Source organism: Oncorhynchus masou, chromosome 9, assembly GCF_036934945.1.
Source record: "Oncorhynchus masou masou isolate Uvic2021 chromosome 9, UVic_Omas_1.1, whole genome shotgun sequence".
Taxonomy (NCBI): Eukaryota; Metazoa; Chordata; class Actinopteri; order Salmoniformes; family Salmonidae; genus Oncorhynchus; species Oncorhynchus masou.
In genome coordinates this window covers 22,833,406-22,854,758 of record NC_088220.1, presented here as the reverse complement: position 1 = coordinate 22,854,758, position 21,353 = coordinate 22,833,406, and the positions used below count along the sequence as shown (strand labels likewise).

Genomic DNA, 21,353 nt, shown 5'->3' with positions numbered 1-21,353 from the left:
CCTAACCCTTACCCTAGCTTCATGTCCACATCCCAGCTCAACCCTATCCTTAACCCTTACCCTAGCTTCATGTCCACATCCCAGCTCAACCCTAACCTTAACCCTTACCCTAGCTTCATGTCCACATCCCAGCTCAACCCTTACCCTTACCCTAGCTTCATGTCCACATCTCAGCTCAACCCTAACCTTAACCCTTACCCTAGCTTCATGTCCACATCCCAGCTCAACCCTAACCTTAACCCTTACCCTAGCTTCATGTCCACATCCCAGCTCAACCCTTACCCTAGAATCATGTCCACATCCCAGCTCAACCCTAACTTAATGTCCATACTCTGGTTCAACACAGCCTAGTTTCATGTCCACACCCCAGTTCAACCCTAACACTAGTAAACCGTTTCATATCAACAGTTGCGGTTGATAGTTTAATGATTGAGTATCTATAGACCAAATAAGGCTCTCCAAATACAGTTTGACCAACACGTCTTTATTTCTAGCTTCTGAATCACTCATTACCACTTAGCAGACACCTTTATCTAAAGTATTTTAGTAACTACACTGAACAAAAATATAAACGCAACATTCAACCATTTCAAAGATTTTACTTACAGTTCATAAATGGAAATCAGTCAATTGAAATACATTCATTATGCCCTGATCTATGGATTTCACATGACTGGGCAGGGGTGCAGCCTTAGGTGGGCTTGGGAGGGCATAGGCCCACCCACCTGGCAGCCGGGCCCAGCTTATCAGAATGGGTTTTCCCCACAAAAGGGCTTTATTAAAGACAGAAGTACTCCTCAGCACACAAATTCTCTTGCAACAGCTCTGGTGGACATTCCTGCAGTCAGCATGCCAATTGCGTGCTCCCTCAAAACTTAAGACATCTGTGGCCTTGTGTTGTGTGACAAAATTGCACATTTTAAAGTGGCCTTTAGTCCCCAGCACAAGGTGCACCTGTGTTATGATCATGCTATTTAAATCAGCCTCTTGATATGCCACACATGTCAAGTGGATGGATAATCTTGGCAAATGAGGAATGCCAACTAACAGGGATGTAAACAAAATGAGAAATTAGCTTTTTATTCATATGGATCATTTCTGGGATTTTTTATTTCATCTCATGAAACATGGGACCAACACTTTACATGTTGCGTTTATATTTTTCTTCAGTGTACATAGGATCCCTGCGGGACTGTAACACACAACCTTAGGCCACGCAATGCAAGTTTTAAAGGCAATGTTTCTGCAGGCAATGTTTGCAGAGACAACATTCACAGTTATGTTGTCTCAATCGGAAATATTGCATTGTCTAAATCGGCGATGGGATTGAATCCCAGCTTTCGTACTGCACCTTGCTTGTGTGCTATACTCTTATCATGGTAATATATTATTGTCAAATTATAGAATATTTCACAAAAAGACAGACACCACATCTATGTAAAAAAAAAAAAAAAAAAGATCCATATATACAATTGAAGTCGGAATTTTACATACACCTTAGCCAAATACATTTAAACTCAGTTTTCACATTTCACAAATCTAATCTGAGTAAGATTTCCCTGTCTTAGGTCAGTTAGGATCACCTCTTTATTTTAAGAATGTGAAATGTCAAAATAATAGTCGAGAGAATGATTTTCTTTCTTTCATCACATTCCCAGTGGGTCAGAAGTTTACATACACTACACTCAAATAGTATTTGGTAGCATTGCCTTTAAATTGGTTAACTTGGGTCAAACGTTTCAGGTAGCCTTCCACAAGCTTCCAACAATAAGTTGGGTGAATTTGGGCCCATTCCTCCTGACAGAGCTGGTGTAACTGAGTCAGGTTTGTAGGTCTCCTTGCTCGCACACGCTTTTTCTGTTCTGCCCTCAAATTTTCTATTGGATTGAGGTCAGGGCTTTGTGATGGCCAGTCCAATACCTTGACTTTGTTGTCCTTATGCCATTTTGTCACAACTTTGGAAGTATGCTTGGGATCATTGTCCATTTGGAAGACCCATTTGCGACCAAGCTTTAACTGATGTCTTGAGATGTTGTTTCAATATATCCACATAATTTTCCTCCTTCATGATGCCATCTATTTTGTGAAGTGCACCAGTCCCTCTTGCAGCAAAACACCCCCACAACATGATGCTGCCACCCCCGTGCTTCACGGTTGGGATGGTGTTCTTCAGCTTGCAAGCCTCCCCCCTTTTCCTCCAAACATAACAATGGTCATTATGGCCAAACAGTTCTATTTTTGTTTCATCAGACCAGAGGACATTTCTCCAAAAAGTACTATCTTTGTCCACATGTGCAGTTGCAAACCGTAGTCTGGCTTTTTTATGGCGGTTTCGGAGCAGTGGTTTCTTCCTTGCTGAGCGGTCTTTAAGGTTATATCGATAAAGGACTTGTTTTACTGTGGATATAGATAATTTTGTACCCGTTTCCTCCAGCATCTTCACACGGTCCTTTGCTGTTGTTCTGGGATTGATTTGCACTTTTCGCACCAAAGTACCTTCATCTCTAGGAGACAGAACGCGTCTCCTTCCTGAGCGGTATGACGGCTGCGTGGTCCCATGGTGTTTATACTTGCATACTATTGTTTGTACAGATGAACGTGGTACCTTCAGGCGTTTGGAAATTGATCCTAAGGATGAACCAGACTTGAGGAGGTCTACAATTTTTTTTCTGAGGTCTTAGCTGATTTATTTTGATTTTCCCATGATGTCAAGCAAAGAGGCTCTGAGTTTGAAGGTAGGCATTGAAATACATCCACAGGTTCACCTCCAATTGACTCAAATTATGTCAATTAGCCTATATGAAGCTTCTAAAGCCATGACAATCTTTTCTGGAATTGTCCAAGCTGTTTAAAGGCACAGTCAACTTAGTGTATGTAAACTTCTGACCCACTGGAATTGTGATACAGTGAATTATAAGTGAAATAATCTGTCTGTAAACAATTGTTGGACAAATTATTTGTGTCATACACAAAGTAGATGTCCTAACCGACTTGAAAACTATAGTTTAAGAAATTTGTGGAGTGGTTGAAACATGAGTTTTAATGACTCCAACCTAAGTGTATGTAAACTTCTGACTTCAACTGTATTTATTCAGTTACACAGTACCAGTCAAAATTTTGGACACACCTATTCTTTCAAGGGTTTATCTTTATTTTTACTATTTTCTACATTGTAGAATAATAGTTAAGACATCAAAACTATGAAATGACACATATGAAATCCTGTGGTAACCAAAAAAGTGTTTAAAAAAAATTCAAATCTATTTTAGATTCTTAAAAGTAGCCACACTTTGCCTTGATGACAGCTTTGTAGTCTGGGCATTCTCTCAACCAGCTTCATGAGGAATGCTTTTCCAACAGTCTTGAAAGAGTTCCCTGCTTTCACTTCACTCTGCGGTCCAACTCATCCCAAACCATCTCAACTGGGTTGAGGTTGGGTGATTGTGGACACCAAGTCATCTGATGCAGCACTCCATCACTCTAATTATTGGTCAAATAGCTCTTACACAACCTGGAGGTGGGTTTTGGGTCATTGTCCTGTTGACAAAAACAAATGATAGTCTCACTAAGCCCAAACCAGATGGGATGGTGTATCGCTGCAGAATGCTGTGGTAGCCATGCTGGTTAAGTGAGCATTGAATTCTAAATAACTCAGTGTCACCAGCAAACCACACCCACACCATCACACCTCCTCCTCCATGCTTTATGTCGGGAACCACATATGAGAGATCATCCATTCACCTACTCTGCGTCTCACAAATACATGGCGGTTGGAACGAGAATTTACACTGGTCTAATGTTCATTGGTCATGTTTCTTGGCCCAAGCAAGTCTCTTCTTATTGGTGTCCTTTAGTAGTGGTTTCTTTGCAGCATTTCGACCATGAAGCCCTGATTCTCCTTGAACTCTGTGAAGCTTTTATTTGGGCTGCAATTTCTGAGGCTGGTAATGAACTTAACCTCTGCAGCAGAGGTAACGCTGCTGCTACTCTCTTTTATCTATGCATAGGCACTTTAATAACTCGACCTACATGTTCATATTACCTCGACTAATCTGTGCCCCCCCACACATTGACTCCGTACCGGTACCATCTGTATAGAGCCTCGCTGTTCTTATTTTACTGCTGGTCTTTCATTATTTGTTACTTTTACCTTTTTTTTCTTTTCTTAAAACTGCATTGTTGGTTAAGGGCTTGTAGTAAGCATTTCACTACCTATTGTATTCGGCGCATGTGACAAATACGATTTTATTTGAACTCTGGGTCTTCCTTTCCTGTGGCGGTCCTCGTGAGAATCAGCTTCATCATAGCATTTGAAGAAACTTTCAAAGTTCTTGAAATTTTCCAGATTGACTGACCTTAATGTCTTAAAGTAATGATGGGCTGTCGTTTCTCTCTGCTTATTTGAACTGTTCTTGCGATAATATGGACTTGGAATTTTACCAAATAGGGCTATCTTCTGTATACCAACGCTACCTTGTCACTGATTGGCGCAAACGCATTAAGGAAAGAAATTCCACAAATAAACTTAACAAGGCACACATGTTAATTGAAATCCATTCTAGGTGACTGCCTCATGAATCCGGTTGAGAGAATGCCAAGAGTGTGCAAAGTTGTCATCAAGGCAAAGGGTAGCAATTTTGAAAGCTCTCAAATAAAAAATATATTTGGATTTGTTTAACACTTTGACTACTACATGATTCCATGTGTTATTTCATAGTTTGATGTCTTCACTATTATTCTACAATGTAGAAAATAGTAAAAATAAAGAAAAACCCTTGAATGAATAGGTGTCCAAAATTTTGACTGGTACTGTATATAAAGATTAACACCATACACAGTCCCTACTGAATCCTAAGATCCCATACAGTATCGTGTTAATGTTTCGCACTGTTAGACAATGATTCAGGGCCACACTTCCCCCACTTAAAATGCAAGGCCATTTTTATTGGTCATAAACCGAGCAGCTGAAGATATATGAGGACAGGTTGGGTGGAATGGACGCAGTAAGGCCCTACAGGGCTTTGGAGACCCATGGACTGTAAACCCATGCTGGTGTTGTTATGCAAGCTCAGTGCAGGTCCCTGAGTGGTCCAGCTCTGACCTCTGACCACACCTCTCCAGAGGGACACTGGGAAGATCTCAATTGCATACTCCTTGCGTCCTCTCTCCTCAAATCCCATTGGAAGAGAAGGTCAGAGGTGAGGGTCCTATGGCTTTCTCATCCAATGGGTTTTGAGAAGGAGACAAGGAGAGAGGACGCGGAGTATGCAATTGAGATCTTCCCCCTGTGACCCTGCTCAGTCTCGTATTGTCAGTGACATGCTGTAGATAGCTAGTAATAATATATGGTGTATTACTATTCCCACCAATACAGAAAGTAGCCCTAAATTCCGTATGACAAGTGGCTTGAAATGTAATGTACAAGGCCACAAACATGGCTGCTGAGCTGATGGCATTCACTAATAAAGTCACTGACAACTACAGATGTCATCCTCATACACTCCCAGTCTGAGTCACACACACACACCTCCTACCAATCCACATCTTACAATGGTGGCTCACAGTCAGCTGCATAGTCCAAGTTAATAAAAAGACAGGTTCGTTTCAGTAGCATTGAAAGTGTAAAGTAAAACTGCTCATGGTGATTTGGAAGGGACCTTGATTCTATGAAGAGAGTCAGATGTTCTAGAAATAAAAATGAAAAATGGAACCACCATAACCACGTTTCCAAATAGAACCACCACAACCATGTATCCTCATGGAACCATCGTAACCATGTACAGTAATGGAACCACCATAATCACCTTTCCAAATAGAACCACCACAACCATGTATCCTCATGGAACCATCGTAACCATGTACAGTAATGGAACCACCATAATCACCTTTCCAAATAGAACCACCACAACCATGTATCCTCATGGAACCATCGTAACCATGTACAGTAATGGAACCACCATAATCACCTTTCCAAATAGAACCACCACAACCATGTATCCTCATGGAACCATCGTAACCATGTACAGTAATGGAACCACCATAATCACCTTTCCAAATAGAACCACCACAACCATGTATCCTCATGGAACCATCGTAACCATGTACAGTAATGGAACCACCATAACCACGTTTCCAAATAGAACCACCACAACCATGTATCCTCATGGAACCATCGTAACCATGTACAGTAATGGAACCACCATAATCACCTTTCCAAATAGAACCACCACAACCATGTATCCTCATGGAACCATCGTAACCATGTACAGTAATGGAACCACCATAATCACCTTTCCAAATAGAACCACCACAACCATGTATCCTCATGGAACCATCGTAACCATGTACAGTAATGGAACCACCATAATCACCTTTCCAAATAGAACCACCACAACCATGTATCGTCATGGAACCATCGTAACCATGTACAGTAATGGAACCACCATAATCACCTTTCCAAATAGAACCACCACAACCATGTATCCTCATGGAACCATCGTAACCATGTACAGTAATGGAACCACCATAATCACCTTTCCAAATAGAACAACCACAACCATGTATCCTCATGGAACCATCGTAACCATGTACCCAAATGGAACCACCGTAATCACCTTTCCAAATAGAACCACCACAACCATGTATCCTCATGGAACCATCGTAACCATGTACAGTAATGGAACCACCATAATCACCTTTCCAAATAGAACCACCACAACCATGTATCCTCATGGAACCACCGTAACCATGTACCCAAATGGAACCACCGTAACCATGTACCCAAATGGAACCAACGTAACCATGTACCCAAATTGAACCACTCCCTGAACAGAGGACTGATGCTCAAGAGAATTCTAAAGGTGGTACTATCATTTAATATCCACAATAAACCTTAGAAAATATTTCACTGACCTTGATCAAATATTTAATATACTTAACATTATACAAGTTGCCTATGTCCTGCATATTTCAACATTGCTCTGGGGTGGCTAACCATAGTAAACCTACAGATTGTGCAGTATATAGAATCATTTAAAATACCAGAATCTCAGTGAAAAAATTACAGTTTAGGCTAGGCGTAGACAAAGACAGTAGGGGTCAACTCCACTTCAAGTCAAGAGATTCATTATTATTCAAAAAGAGAACATTTAATTGAAATGGAATTTAACCCAACCCTGGTAAAAGATGTTCTGAGCTTGAAATAAGGTTAACCAGAATTATTGGCCCTGATCCAGAAGTTGTACAGTAGTATTTTGCTCATGTTACAGTAAATTAGCTTAATACAAAACAAAAAGGTGATAATGCATTCATTCTTACACACGGTGTTCATTGTCTAACGTTGTTTTTGCATCAATTTGGCACTTCTCCTTCAGAGAGAGACAAGGTTTGTGAACAAACCCCCAGACACATTATGAAAACAGTATGGCACATAGAGCGCGCCAAGTTAAGACTGAGTGTATCTTGGGTATCACTTTGCAGTTGTCTTTACAGTGCATTTAAAACACTACATCAACATGGTGCCCCATTGCAGCCAATTCAAATATGTGAAAAAATACAATATCGATTTAAAATTGGAAATTGTATTTGAGGCATGTGGCTCCTGGTAAATGCTGGTCCAGGTTGGTCCTCCAGTCTGCCTGCTGAGTTCTTCAGACCAGTAGTACAGGTGATATTAAAAAGGGAGCGCCCAATCAGGCTGCAGACAGTGAAAGCCTGTTGGTTTCACCTTGGTAGTGACCATAGTGCCACAGTCCTGCAGTCCATAAGGTCTCCAATCGAGGACAGAAAGACTGACCTGATTATCAGGGCATTTCTACATCAGTGGTCGAGTCACTAAACCTCGAATCCCAAGTCCCCTGTGCTCGAGTCCAAGTCAAGTCACGAGTCCCTATGGCTGAAGTCCGAGTCAAGTTCAAGTTCGAGTCATGAGTCAGGTCACTAGTCCATCAATTTATAATAGGTCTTATTAAGCCATTGTTTCTAGTTGCCACCAAATGACTGATTATCACCACTCCCTCGTGAAAAAATAAACCTCACTTACTAATCATCACTACCTCACAAGTTCTACTCTATACCTGTTTCACTACTTATTTACTACATAAATTAAGTCAGGCTCTCAGCTGCTGCCCACTGATATTTGATTAGGTTTTTTATTGCAGAATGAAAACTAAAGGGAGACTTGTCAGAACCAGGGGTATAACCATTAAACCGATTTTGTTGCAAAACTTTTCCAAATCATTTACTCCAAACGGAAACCGCAAACAAGAGTTTCTATTGGACAAATTCAGGTACTTCCCTCCCAGTTTCCTTTTCTCCGTTTGGTTCTTAAACTGTAAGTGGTTTCCGTAATGAATACATCCCTGGTTCTTTAACAGTAAACAGTTTCCGTAATGAATACATCCCTGGCGATGGGATGCAGGGGGGAAAGTGGGCGGCTAGAGCGGGACGACAAATTCAAAGACAACTTACTTCTCTATCCTCAGGGTAGAGAGAGACAAATAGCTACAATGTTGTTTACTATTAAACTCAACACTAGTACTGTTTTACATTTCAAAAACCAGTTTGTGTTTCTTAACCAGGCAAAGCTAAATAGTAAGCTGGTGACTAATGGTTATGGGGAAACAAGAAAGTTGCTTGTGCGATGTGTAGCAGCCAATGATTGGAGGCGGCGCCTGCCTTGCGGTCTTGCTCCCCCGCAGCTCGCCAGCTGATGTAGGCTGTGTGTGGCACGTCCTTCCCACTGCTAGAGAACAGAACCCTCGAGGCTCTGCGCACCCAGTGCTGCTAATATTCTCCTTATTATAGTAGCCTATCCAGTCCAAGTGCAAATACAAGTCACCAAAAGGCGTGTCCGAATCACAAGTCATGAAAATCGGGACTTGAGTCAGACTCAAGTACTACAACACTGCCAGAGCTCATTGTTGGTTTGAGAGGCCCGTCTTAGCACAATGTGTGTCTGCACGGTCACAGTCCCACGCCGCAGACTGACTGCAGTCTAGTTTCCCAGGCCAATCAACAACCTTCTTCTTGGTCCTAGCTCATTTAGTCCATCCCTTAAAACAAGGCCAGTTTATTTCCCCCTCTGATCAGTTGTAAGGAGTCTGAGGGGAGTGAGGCCCTCCTAATACTAATGTAAATGGCCCCCTGTGAGGCTGAAGGAAAACAGACCCCTCCAGTCTTAAGACACTCTCATCCAGGCAGATTTGTTGAGTCTTGGGGTCATTTTGACCATGGAAGCCAATGTCTCTCTCAAGTCCACTCTGCCTGGAAGGAAAGCAGTTAGAGTTACAGGGCTGAGACTGCAGCTCCGCAGAGCACTGTCCGGGCTGGGGTCTCCCTCCCTCCTGAGCCACCCGTCAGGCTAGTGTTACTCCATGGAGTTGACTGTGAAATCAGACGTCTGTGTGGCTCCCTTTGATTGCTACCTGTGGCTGTGGGGTCCTGCTGCCGTCAGGGCCTGATAGTCATAAAGGCTTGTCTATAACGGATACACCTTGAGTGGATATAGCAATGTATATCAGGACAGCGATTAATAACACACTAAATGCAGCATAACACATTCAACATCAAACCATCTCACGACCAAAATGTCTTAATTCTTCAAAGGAGAAGGTTCTGAGTTTGGATGCGGAGACAAGCATTTGAAAGGTGGTATGAAAGGTAAAAGGTGAAAGGTTACCTGCATAGCTTCGTCCGTTTCTCATGTTGGTGGGTATGAGGCTCCACTTGTCTGTGGCAGGGTTGTAATACTCCACTGAGGAGAGGTTACAAGAGCCGTCGTCTCCTCCAATCACATACAGCAGTCCGTTTATAGCACACACACCTGCATGAACACAGGGGATGAGGTTAGTGAGTCACACACACACACACACTCCAGAGACAATGATATGCAGAACATTTGGGCATAGGGGAGTGTGTGTGTTGCATCAGACTACTCACCAGCGTTCCTCCGACACATGTTCATGTCACACACCTGTCTCCAGGTGTTACTAGGTGGGTCGTACACCTCCACACTCTTCCTCACCAGGGGCCCATCATGACCCCCTGCTGCATACAGCTGCCCACTTAGCACCCCAACACCTGCACACACACACACACACACACACACACACACGTCTGGTTATATCTATTTCCACAAACACATATACTTGCACAAGCTACAGATGTTTCCCAGCAATAACTGCAGTCCATTAACTACCCACAAGGAGGAGCGATCACTCCCAGTAATTCTCTTGTTAAGTGGGCCATCTACCTCTACGGCAATTATCTTATTTCAGTGCTCATTGGGTTTAGATTGGTGTATGCCTACGCAAAGAAAATATTGCTTGCAGTGCATTAAAACCACATCATGTATTGTCTCATTTTCACTGATATGGTTGTGCTGTTCCTTCCTAGCTAATGGGCCAGTAAGTTAGTTAGCAGTAGAGTCCTGGATGAACCCAGGCAGTGTCCATAGGAATCAACGGACTGCATTGTGTTGGTGCTACTTCCTCTGGCCAGCTGAGCAGACTGCACAATGAGCACAGGACACTCACACACATTCAGAGCCAGGAGGCTCACACACAGAGAGGCCAATGGACCTCCACCAGATCACATTCAGAACAACAACCTTCACTGAGACAGAGACACTCTCACAGAACCAAGCTAACAGAACGGGAGGGAAAATACACAACAGAACCCTTTGGGAAAGAGAGAAACCATCCCAATAGAATATTTTTATGTACAAGACCTTGGGTCTTGTGACACCTTGCCTATTTCCAAGGATCTCTATAGAGAGTAAGAGTGACTGTGTGAGGTTAGTCGAGCCCATTACAACTCTATATATAGTCCTATACCACATATCATACTGCGCAGCTCCATTACACATTTCCTGGACTTAAAGTCACAGCACTCCCATGTCTCTGTGGACACTGACAGTGTGAGTGCAGTGTGTCTGTGCGGCACAGAGGTAGCATTGCCTGCTTTTAAACACATAGGATAGATAGTCTGTGATAAGGAGAGGGTTGTTGATGGTGAGGACTGTCTGCACCTGCTCCGCTGCGTCTGGTGCTCATGTCAGCCATGTAGCCCCACTGGTTAGTGACTGGGTTGTACTCCTCCACCGTGCTGAGACACTGCCGTGACGCCCCGTCGTAGCCACCCACTGCATACAGCTTGCCTGTACAACACAACACACACCCACTGAGGAATACAACGAGGAACACATACAAAGAGATGCTCAAAGTACAACCGCAGACAGGAATCTGACAAATACACAGGCACAGAAACACTATAGACACTAAGTGGACAAAACATTAGGAACACCTGCTCTTTCCATGACATAGACTGACCAGGTGAATCCAGGTAAAAGCTATGATCCCTTATTGATGTCACTTGTTAAATCCACTTCAATTAGTGTAGATGAAGGGGAGGAGACCGGTTAAATAAGCTTTAAGCCTTGAGACAATTGAGACATGCACTGTGTATATGTGCTATTCAGAGGGGAATGGGCAAGACCAAGAATGTAAGTGCCTTTGAACGGGGTATTTTAGTAGGTACCAAGCACACAAGTTTGTGTCCAGAACTGCAACGCTGCTGGATTTTCACACTCAACAGTTTCCCATGTGTATCAAAAATGGTCCATCCAGACAACTTGACAAATATGGGAAACATTGTAGTCAACATGGGCAAGCATCTCTGTGGAACACCTTCGATACCTTGTAGAGTCCATGCCCCAGTGAATTGAGGCTGTTCTGAGGAGGGGGTGTGGGGGTGCAACTCACTATTAAGGTGTTCCTAATGTTTGGTATACACTGAGGAGAAGCTCTATATAGACACTGAGGAGAAGCTCTATATAGACACTGAGGAGAAGCTCTATATAGACACTGAGGAGAAGCTCTATATAGACACTGAGGAGAAGCTCATAAAACTGAGCACTGTTATAGACACTGAGGAGAAGCTTCTCTTATAGACACTGAGGAGAAGCCACTCCCACTCCGACACTACTGCGACACTGAGGAGAAGCTCTATATAGACACTGAGGAGCAAAAAAGCAAACATCCACTCATTGGTCTTATAGCAACAAACATCCACTCATTGGTCTTATAGCTGTAGGTCTCCACTGATGACAGGCCTGAGACGGAGGGAGAAAAGGAAGGAGGGAGAAAAGGAAGGAGGGAAAAGGGCGAGAAGAAAGAGTTAACAAAGCAGCTCTAAATTACCTTCTGAAAGCAGGGCACAACACTTGGCCAACACTAATGCTCTCTCCTCTCCCCTGTCCTCTTTCCTCTCCACTGTATCAGTAACACTAATTTTCTCTCATCACATAAAGTCAGAGTGACATCACCACTGTGCCCAACCACACAATCTAGACATTCATCCTGGGGGTACTACTGTTCCAAGCTCCATTCAGTCACACTGCAACACGCTCCACTGCCTCTCAAAGGACTGCTGGGACACTTAGACAACACACTTTCTTTGACTACACACTGGTCTTGGGCAGTGGTGATGCAAGGGGAGAAGAGCGGTGTAGGACTGTGTACCTGTGCTCCCGTCGAAGCCCCCCACAGCATAGAGCAGGTCCCCCAGCATGGCTGCCCCCAGAGTGCTGCGCCGCTCTTGCATGCTGGGAACTGTGGTCCACTGGTCTCTCATCCCGTCGTACATGTCCACCGTCCTGACCCGCAACGAGCCGTTGAAGCCTCCCACAGCGTACACCCTCCCTGCCATGAACACCACACCTGAGAAAGCGAGAGGAGAGGAGACATTAAAAGCTTTTAGGTTTGCCCAGTAGAACAGACAAGTCAGAGAGGAGTGTGTGATTTCAGAGGTAGCAGCGGCCAGAAGGAGGTGTGTTTACCTGCTCGACAGCGTCTGGACGGCAGGTCAGCCACCTGGTACCAGCGGTCCTCCTGGAAGTCATAGCACTCCACACTACGGATGGCCTTAGGAGCCTGCCCACCCACCACTATCATCACCTAACACAACAATAGGGCTCCGGTTGGTTCAGTCAGTGGGTATGAATAACTGTGTGTGAGAGCTTGTATTGCTCCCCTTGAGGGTACAGGAAATCCCCACAAGGATAGTAAAACAAGAAACATTCTCACTTGTGGGGACATTTCCCAGTTCCCCACAAGTAAAGTAAAAAAGGCTAATTTAGGCTTAGGGGTTAGGTTTAGAGTTAGGAGATAGGGGTTAAGGTTATGTTAAGGAAAATAAGATTTTATTTCAAAGGTTTTATTGGAATAAATGTTTTGGTCCCCACAAGGATAGTAAAACAAACGTGTGTGTGTGTGTCCATGTGTGATGCAAGTGTTGTCTGACCTTGGGCATGCTGATAGGCGTGCGTGGGCGTGTCCGGTCGGTCTTGATGAGGTGGCGCTGGTCAGCGGGTAGGAGGTGGTACTTCATGGCCTCGATCAGGAAGTCCTTACAGGAGTTGTTGTTCTTGATCAAGGCCTCCTTCTCCACTATCTGCTCCACAGGACACAGCACAGTGAGCAATACAGACACATGAAACAAGTTCACTATCTGTCAAGTACACCATCTTGAATAAAACAATGCAGTGGGTTTTCAAATATCACAGTTTGATTTGTATGATGGAGCATGTGGATGCTTGATTAATTATTCATGCTATCTGACAACAAGGTGAATGGTAGTGCTGAGTGACCCACCTGTACTAGGTCATCTCTGGACAGTAGGACCCACCTGTACTAGGTCATCTCTGGACAGTAGGACCCACCTGTACTATGTCATCTCTAGACAGTAGGACCCACCTGTACTAGGTCATCTCTAGACAGTAGGACCCACCTGTACTAGGTCATCTCTAGACAGTAGGACCCACCTGTACTCGGTCATCTCTGGACAGTAGGACCCACCTGTACTAGGTCATCTCTGGACAGTAGGACCCACCTGTACTAGGTCATCTCTGGACAGTAGGACCCACCTGTACTAGGTCATCTCTGGACAGTAGGACCCACCTGTACTAGGTCATCTCTGGACAGTAGGACCCACCTGTACTAGGTCATCTCTGGACAGTAGGACCCACCTGTACTAGGTCATCTCTGGACAGTAGGACCCACCTGTACTAGGTCATCTCTGGACAGTAGGACCCACCTGTACTAGGTAATCTCTGGACAGTAATGGCAGACGAACGTGCTCCATCAGCTTTGGCATGTGCTCCAGACGAGCCTCCTTGTCGTGCTTTATCCATGCAACAATGGCCTCAAATACCTGAGGAGAGAGAGAGAACACAAAGGGTTAATTACATTTACCAAGAGGGGAACAGGAACTGGATCTGACTTGTGCTGACTCCCCTCCTTTACCTGAACACAGACTGAGACAGCCATCTACCATCCCTTGCTATTTCTCATACAACCTGCTCCTCCACTCTCCTGCTCTAATCCCTGAAGATAGAGGATCAGAGCTGTGAATGGATAGATAGGAGACGGGGGCCAGATAGAGACAGGGCTGGTGTCATGTTGCTGTGTACATCGGTTGAAGAGGAGGCGGCTACTTTGCTTTGTAAACACATTAGCAAGTGGAGCCTGAGGCATGGAGTGGTGGGTCCGCAGCAGTAGTGCCAGCAGTAGTGTCAGCAGTAGTGCCAGCAGTAGTGCCATCAGTAGTGCCATCAGTAGTAACAGCAGTAGTGCCAGCAGTAGTGTCAGCAGTAGTGCCATCAGTAGTGGCAGCAGTAGTGCCATCAGTAGTAACAGCAGTAGTGCCAGCAGTAGTGCCAGCAGTAGTGTCAGCAGTAGTGCCATCAGTAGTGCCATCAGTAGTAACAGCAGTAGTGCCAGCAGTAGTGCCAGCAGTAGTGTCAGCAGTAGTGCCATCAGTAGTGCCATCAGTAGTGCCATCAGTAGTAACAGCAGTAGTGCCAGCAGTAGTGTCAGCAGTAGTGCCATCAGTAGTGCCATCAGTAGTAACAGCAGTAGTGCCAGCAGTAGTGCCATCAATAGTAACAGCAGTAGTGCCAGCAGTAGTAACAGCAGTAGGAGTAGCAACAGCAATAGCAACAGCAAGAGTAGCAGTAGTGCCAGCAGTAGTGCCCGCAGTAGTAAAAGCAGTAGCAGCAACAGGAGTAGCAACAGCAGTAGGAGTAGCAGCAAGAGTATCAGCAGTAGCAACAGCAGTAGCAACAGCAGTAGCAGCTCAGGTACAGCTCTCTCTCCCTCTGTGGTAAGTCACTCTGGGACTGGGACCAGGCTGTTTGTGAAAGGGCTGTCCTCTATTACAGCAGGATGGGACTCTGCTGTCACGGGGAGCGATCGGGAGTCGGATCTGTTGTCATGGTGAGAGATGGGGAATCTATTGTCATGGTGAGAGATGGGGAGTCTATTGTCATGGTGAGAGATGGGGAGTCTATTGTCATGGTGAGAGAGGGGGAGTCTATTGTGAGAGATGGGGAGTCTATTGTCATGGTGAGAGATGGGGAGTCTATTGTCATGGTGAGAGATGGGGAGTCTATTGTCATGGTGAGAGATGGGGAGTGGTCTATTGTCATGGTGAGAGAGGGGGAGTCTATTGTCATGGTGAGAGATGGGGAGTCTATTGTCATGGTGAGAGATGGGGAGTGAGAGATGGGGAGTCTATTGTCATGGTGAGAGATGGGGAGTCTATTGTCATGGTGAGAGATGGGGAGTCTATTGTCATGGTGAGAGATGGGGAGTCTATTGTCATGGTGAGAGATGGGGAGTCTATTGTCATGGTGAGAGATGGGGAGTCTATTGTCATGGTGAGAGATGGGGAGTCTATTGTCATGGTGAGAGATGGGGAGTCTATTGTCATGGTGAGTGATGGGAAGCCTGTTGTTATGATAAGTGTTGTCTGAGGAAGACCAGGAGGAGAGAGATTGAGAGCTGAGCTGTACTGAGCTCATTGATAGCAAAGAGAAGGAGTTGCCACAATCCTCACTTCACAGGTTAGAATAGGATATGAGGCTGCATTGTCCCTGAACAGAAAAGAAGGGGTTGGTTTGGGATGTTCTGGTGGCTGGCCTACCTTCTCCTCTGTGGACACGGTGAGTTTGTCGCTGGATATGAGACCGCACACATGCTGCAGAGACAGGCCCATGAACTCCTCTCCCAGCATCACCTCGGAAAAATGCTGCTCTGTTAAACAAACAAGCACACAGTTAGACAGACAACTAGACTGTTCACGGTTACACCCCTGAGCAATGACAAAGGTTGTCAGCATACGGCCAGCAAGCCCCTGCAGTTTACCACGTCTCTACAACGTGGAGTCAACGTGTTGACATTTAGATGGGTTACAAGCTTTGAGCAGAACGAGGTCCATGCAAAACAGAGCCAGGGTGGGTCACATCTTCTAAAAGCAGTCTGAGTCAAGAACTCCCTTCACTTGAAGCTCAAAGTAGTATGTCATAAATACCCACTGTATGCTTTTTAACGGCAATCTGTTCATACTGACTGACCAAGACAGAGGGCAGTTTCTCCATCCCCTCCGCTAGGCTTACACTCTCTGCCTGGTGAAACGTAAAAGTGAGGTGGGGCTCCACTAACCAGAGTAGGCATGGGACTGGTTGAGGAGCTGTGTGCAGGTGTGGAGGTCGGCGAAGGCTTGAATGCCCAGACAGTTGGTGGGGTGCAGCTGGCTCTGCAGGAACTCGCAGCACACCTGCCTCACGTCCATCAGCTGCAGGAGGCTGGCTGCAGGCAGGAGCACCTACAGAGACACAACACAGGGATCAGAACACGCAGCAGGAGACTGGATACTCTCAGTTCAGCCATCAGAGAGAGAAGGTGGGCCCAATACAAGACAATATCATTTGGTCAATTAATAGAATACACAGCAGGAAAATGCTCTCCTTGTCATTCATTTCTAACACCAAACAAATCTCCATGTTTTCAATTCAGAGGATTTGAATACTATTCAATGGTTTGAGGAATCTATGGGAAGCAAACTTATTTCAATTCCAGAGTGGGGTTAATACCAAAATTAAGGGCAACCCAAACAGAGCCCCAACTTCATCTACAGGGGGCCATGATCCATAATGTCAGTGCCACTCAGAATGGACAATGAGTCAGAAACAGCCACATATTTACTAGGATAAGAGCTTAAGCTGTGAAAAACCCAAAACAGAGACAGCAGGGATAACAGGAGAACTCTGCAGCCCTGGCTCTCAGACTATAGCCGGACAACTAGAATGATGTTTACCGGTGGTACACGGTGGTCAATTCTAAAGGAGACATTTGGCTTCTCTGGTTTATTAGCCTCCAGCCTGCCAGTCCTTCAGTAATATTGTGTGCTTTAACAGGCAGCCCAGCTCTCCCATTTGTCGACATCCCCACACAGGCAGGCACACAGAAACTAGGTCACTCAGCCAGGCTCTCCTTTAATTTAGGCCTGTGATTTCATTTTTGCCTGTTGCCCTTAGGTCTGAACAGGGAGCTGCAGGCTAAATATTATAGTGGGTGTTTTCAGCAGTTGTGGCCCACACATTCTGAGAGCTAAAATGGAAAATACCGTAGCACCACACACACATACAATGAAAAATGAGCCAATCAAATGACAAGGCTTGGATGCCATTCTAAAACAAACACACACACACACAAAGCAGGCATGTTGCAAACATTGAGAGCATTTCCTCTCCCTCCATGCACATTTCCTGAGCTAATAATAAGAGGAAAAGCCCTGCCTGCAGAAACCTTGGCCTCAACAGCAAGGAAGGAAGGAGCAGACTGGTAATGCTGGAGAAAGGGAAAGGGCTGGTAGGGGGAGACAACTTTATGCCACATAAAATGTATAATTCTGAAGAGACCAATGAAGGCATGCCAAAGCAACATGAAAGAATCCATTGACTCCACTGCTGTAAGCACTTAGACATGTCGGAGGACACAGATAGGGACGCTGTAGCTCACCTGAACGTTGTCCTCCGTTACTTCAATCATAGCTGTATAGATATAGTCCACCAGTTTTTTTAGTGTTTGGCCATCCACATCCCTGATCTCCACCTGCTGGGCTTTGCTCTCACTCATGTCCCCTGTCCACCACACACAGCGAGAGAACCCACTTGAGAAGGTTTTATGTGATATGAGGAAAAAAATAATCTCACTGTCACAATAAAGTGGGCTTCACATTCACAACATCTTTCACTTGACCCGCGGCTTTCACAATGATTACAAATGTAGCCTATATACACACAAATACCTGTGAACATGGCACAGAAGTAGGGGCTGCAGGAGGCTAGCACCAACTTGTGAGCTGTCACCTCTACATTTCCTGCCACCAACAGAACGTCGCACAGCATATTCTTACTGTAAACACAAAAGATGGTTGAACAGTGTTTTCCCAAATCACCATACTGAGCGATTTCTAAATAACTGTCAACATCATACTGATGATTTATAAATAACTGTCAACTGTAAATAAGTGCTCCAGCTGTGTGCCGAGGTTACTGTAGTATTAGGTCATTCATTGCAAAGTAGACTATTCGGTGCCAAGGATAAGCCATTATGTATAATGTGAAGGCTATTACTGTGTCTAATGACACTGGGTTATATCAACATCTTACAAAGGCCATTACATGGCTTATTTTCAGTGATGAAAAAAGGGGATACTAGGCAGGGGTGAAACCAACCTACCTCCTCATGTCATTCATCAGCTGAAATGCCTTTCTCATATGGGTGTGGTTGAAGGTGTGCATCCCCACATCTTCCTCGGGGTCACAGGTCAGCTGCTGGTCATTAGATTCTCGACTGGTCAAGGACAATAAACTGGACATTAATAGGCCCACCCAAGATAACTCAAGATCATTAACCTCATTCATAATAACCCCAGTCCTTTGACTTGTACAAAAATGGTATTAACAAAACCCCACTGTCATTCCAAAGACAATGCTAGAGATAAGTTCGTGTTACTCAAAATAACTGAACACGCATTTAAAATTACAATAAAGTATTGTAATGTATGCTTCAACAGTAGCTAGCTACAGTTGCTAACACAGTAATTTAGCTGCTGATGTTCGTAGCTAGTAATTTGGCAGCTCTTTCGCTAGCTAGTAACGTTACTTGGTTACTAGAACCACGTTACAATAAGTATGTGCCACTCTTATTGACGAACGTACTAACAAAGTACGGTAGGTAACATACAGTTGTCTTGGGCTACATTATACTCACGCCGTTCGCTTAGATTGCTAATACTATAACTACATTGACAAACCAACGAGGCAGTGCAGTACAGTAACGTTAGTTAGCTAAACTAGCAAGTCATCCAGCTATCATGGAATATGCCAAATCATGTTGCAAGTAATCCGACAACAGCTGTACTGAATTCATCGGAAGCGTACACTTTCATCCCGACTATTATGTCAACTTACCCCAAGGTTATACAATCCATGATATCAGATGTGCTAAATAAGTACAGGGGCTGGCAACGGGCACATGCACAAAATGTCTCGTCCAAACTAAGTCCAACGCAACACTAGCATGAAATTGCTTATAATCGAATATTGACTCATTCATTAGCTGACAAATAAACCTAGCTAATAATAAGCAAGCATCTTCCCATGGTTACTGCTTCTTTCCTTTTTACCTTAAACTATTACATGTATTTTCTGAGAACTGATTAAGGAAGGGTAGAGAATGTTTTCCCCAGTCACCACTGCTGCTTCATGCGGCCCCATTTCAATCGGCAAAGCGTTGTTCCACGGAGGAACATCTTGGTTCCACTTGCTCCCGCGTTGCTAGGTTACGGAGTGTCCGGTGAGGAGAAGAAGAATCCACCCAAGAGAAGTCGTTGGGACAGTCGGTTACAAAGTAGCCATTCATGAGGTAACTTTATAGATAATAGTATCAATATTCATCATATCAACTTTAGAATATTGATATACATACAGTTCATTCTGAAAGTATTCAGACCCCTTGACTTTTTCCACATTTTGTTACCTACAGCCTTATTCTAAAATGGATCAAATGGTTTTTTTTCCCTCATCAATCTACATACAATACCCCATAATGACAAAGCAAAAACAGGTTTTTAGAAATATTTGCACATTTATTAAAAATGAAAACGGAAATATCACATTTACCTAAGAATTCAGACCCCTTACTCAGTACTGTTGAAGAACCTTTGGCAGAGATGACATGACAGCCTCAAGTCTTCTTATGTGTGAAGCTACAAGCTTGGCACACCTGTATTTGGGGAGTTTCTCCCACTCCTGCATTGTCTTGGTTGTGTGCTTAGGGTCATTGTCCTTTTCACCCCAGTCTGAGGTCCTAAGCACTCTAGAGCAGGTTTTCATCAAGGATCTCTCTGTACTTTGCTTCGTTCATCTTTCCCTCGATCCTGACTAGTCTCCCAGTACCTGCCGCTGAAAAACATCCCCACAGCATGATGCTGCCAGGTTTCCTCCAGAAGTAACGCTTGGCATTCAGGCCAAAGAGTTCAATCTTGGTTTCATCAGACCAGAGAATCTTCTTTCTCATGGTCTGAGAGTCTTTTAGGTGCCTTTTGGCAAACTCCAAGTGGGCTGTCGTGTGCTTTTTAGTGAGGAGTGGTTTCCATCTGGCCACTCTACCATGAAGGCCCAATTGGTGGAGTGCTGCAGAAATGGTTGTCCTTATGGAAGGTTCTCCCATCACCACAGAGGAACTCTGGAGCTCTGTCAGAGTGACCATCGGGTTCTTGGTCACCTCCCTGACGGGCGGCCAGCTCTAGGAAGAGTCTTTGTGATTCCAAACTTCTTCCATTTAAGAATCATGGAGGCCACTGTGTTCTTGGGGCCCATCAATGCTGCAGACTTTTTTGGTACCTTTCCCCAGATCTGTGCCTCAGCACAATACTGTCTCGGAGCTCTACGGACAATTAATTATACCTCAATAGCTTGGTTTTTGCTCTGACTGTAAGACATTATATAGACAGGTGTGTGCCTTTCCAAATCATGTCCAATTAATATAATTTACCACAGGTGGACTCCCAAGTTCTAGAAACATCTCAATGATGACCAATGGAAACAGGATGTACTTGAACTCAATTTTAAGTCTCATAGCAAAGGATCTGAATACTAATGTAAATCAGATATTTCGTTTTAGTTTTTTATACATTTGCAAAAATGTCTCAACCTGTTCTCGCTTTGTCATTTTGGGGTATTGTATGGAGATTGATGTGGATTTATTTAATCCATTTTAGAATAAGGCTGTAACGTAACAAAATGTGGGAAAAAGTCAAGGGGTCTGAATACTTGTATAAGCTAAACAACATGACTTTATTTGAGTGAACTATTGTAAATAGCCTAACTATCTCACTCAACGCTTTAGCTAGCAAAATAGCGTAGAAGCTATTGGCTGGCCTGAGGGTCAGCAAACTTGAAATGTGATAATGTGTTTCACTTTGTTTACAAGACATGGTTCAAG

At 44.3% G+C, this 21,353-nt stretch overlaps 1 protein-coding gene across 1 annotated transcript; it reads right to left on the bottom strand.

Annotated features, from left to right (window-relative positions):
* Positions 1-3,177: 3,177 nt before the first annotated feature.
* LOC135545698 (kelch-like protein 3) lies at positions 3,178-19,844 on the bottom strand. Its single transcript, XM_064973498.1, has 17 exons — positions 19,319-19,844; positions 18,585-18,698; positions 18,151-18,257; positions 17,862-17,983; positions 16,503-16,665; positions 15,985-16,094; positions 14,095-14,211; positions 13,303-13,452; positions 12,839-12,956; positions 12,522-12,719; positions 12,044-12,112; positions 11,955-12,003; positions 11,030-11,181; positions 9,940-10,080; positions 9,680-9,823; positions 6,615-9,493; positions 3,178-6,533 (listed from the first exon to the last, which is right to left on the bottom strand). The coding sequence occupies exons 1-16, from the start codon at positions 19,336-19,338 to the stop codon at positions 9,465-9,467; spliced, it is 1,803 nt and encodes a 600-aa protein (XP_064829570.1). The 5' UTR covers positions 19,339-19,844; the 3' UTR covers positions 3,178-6,533; positions 6,615-9,464.
* Between the last annotated feature and the right edge of the window lie 1,509 nt (positions 19,845-21,353).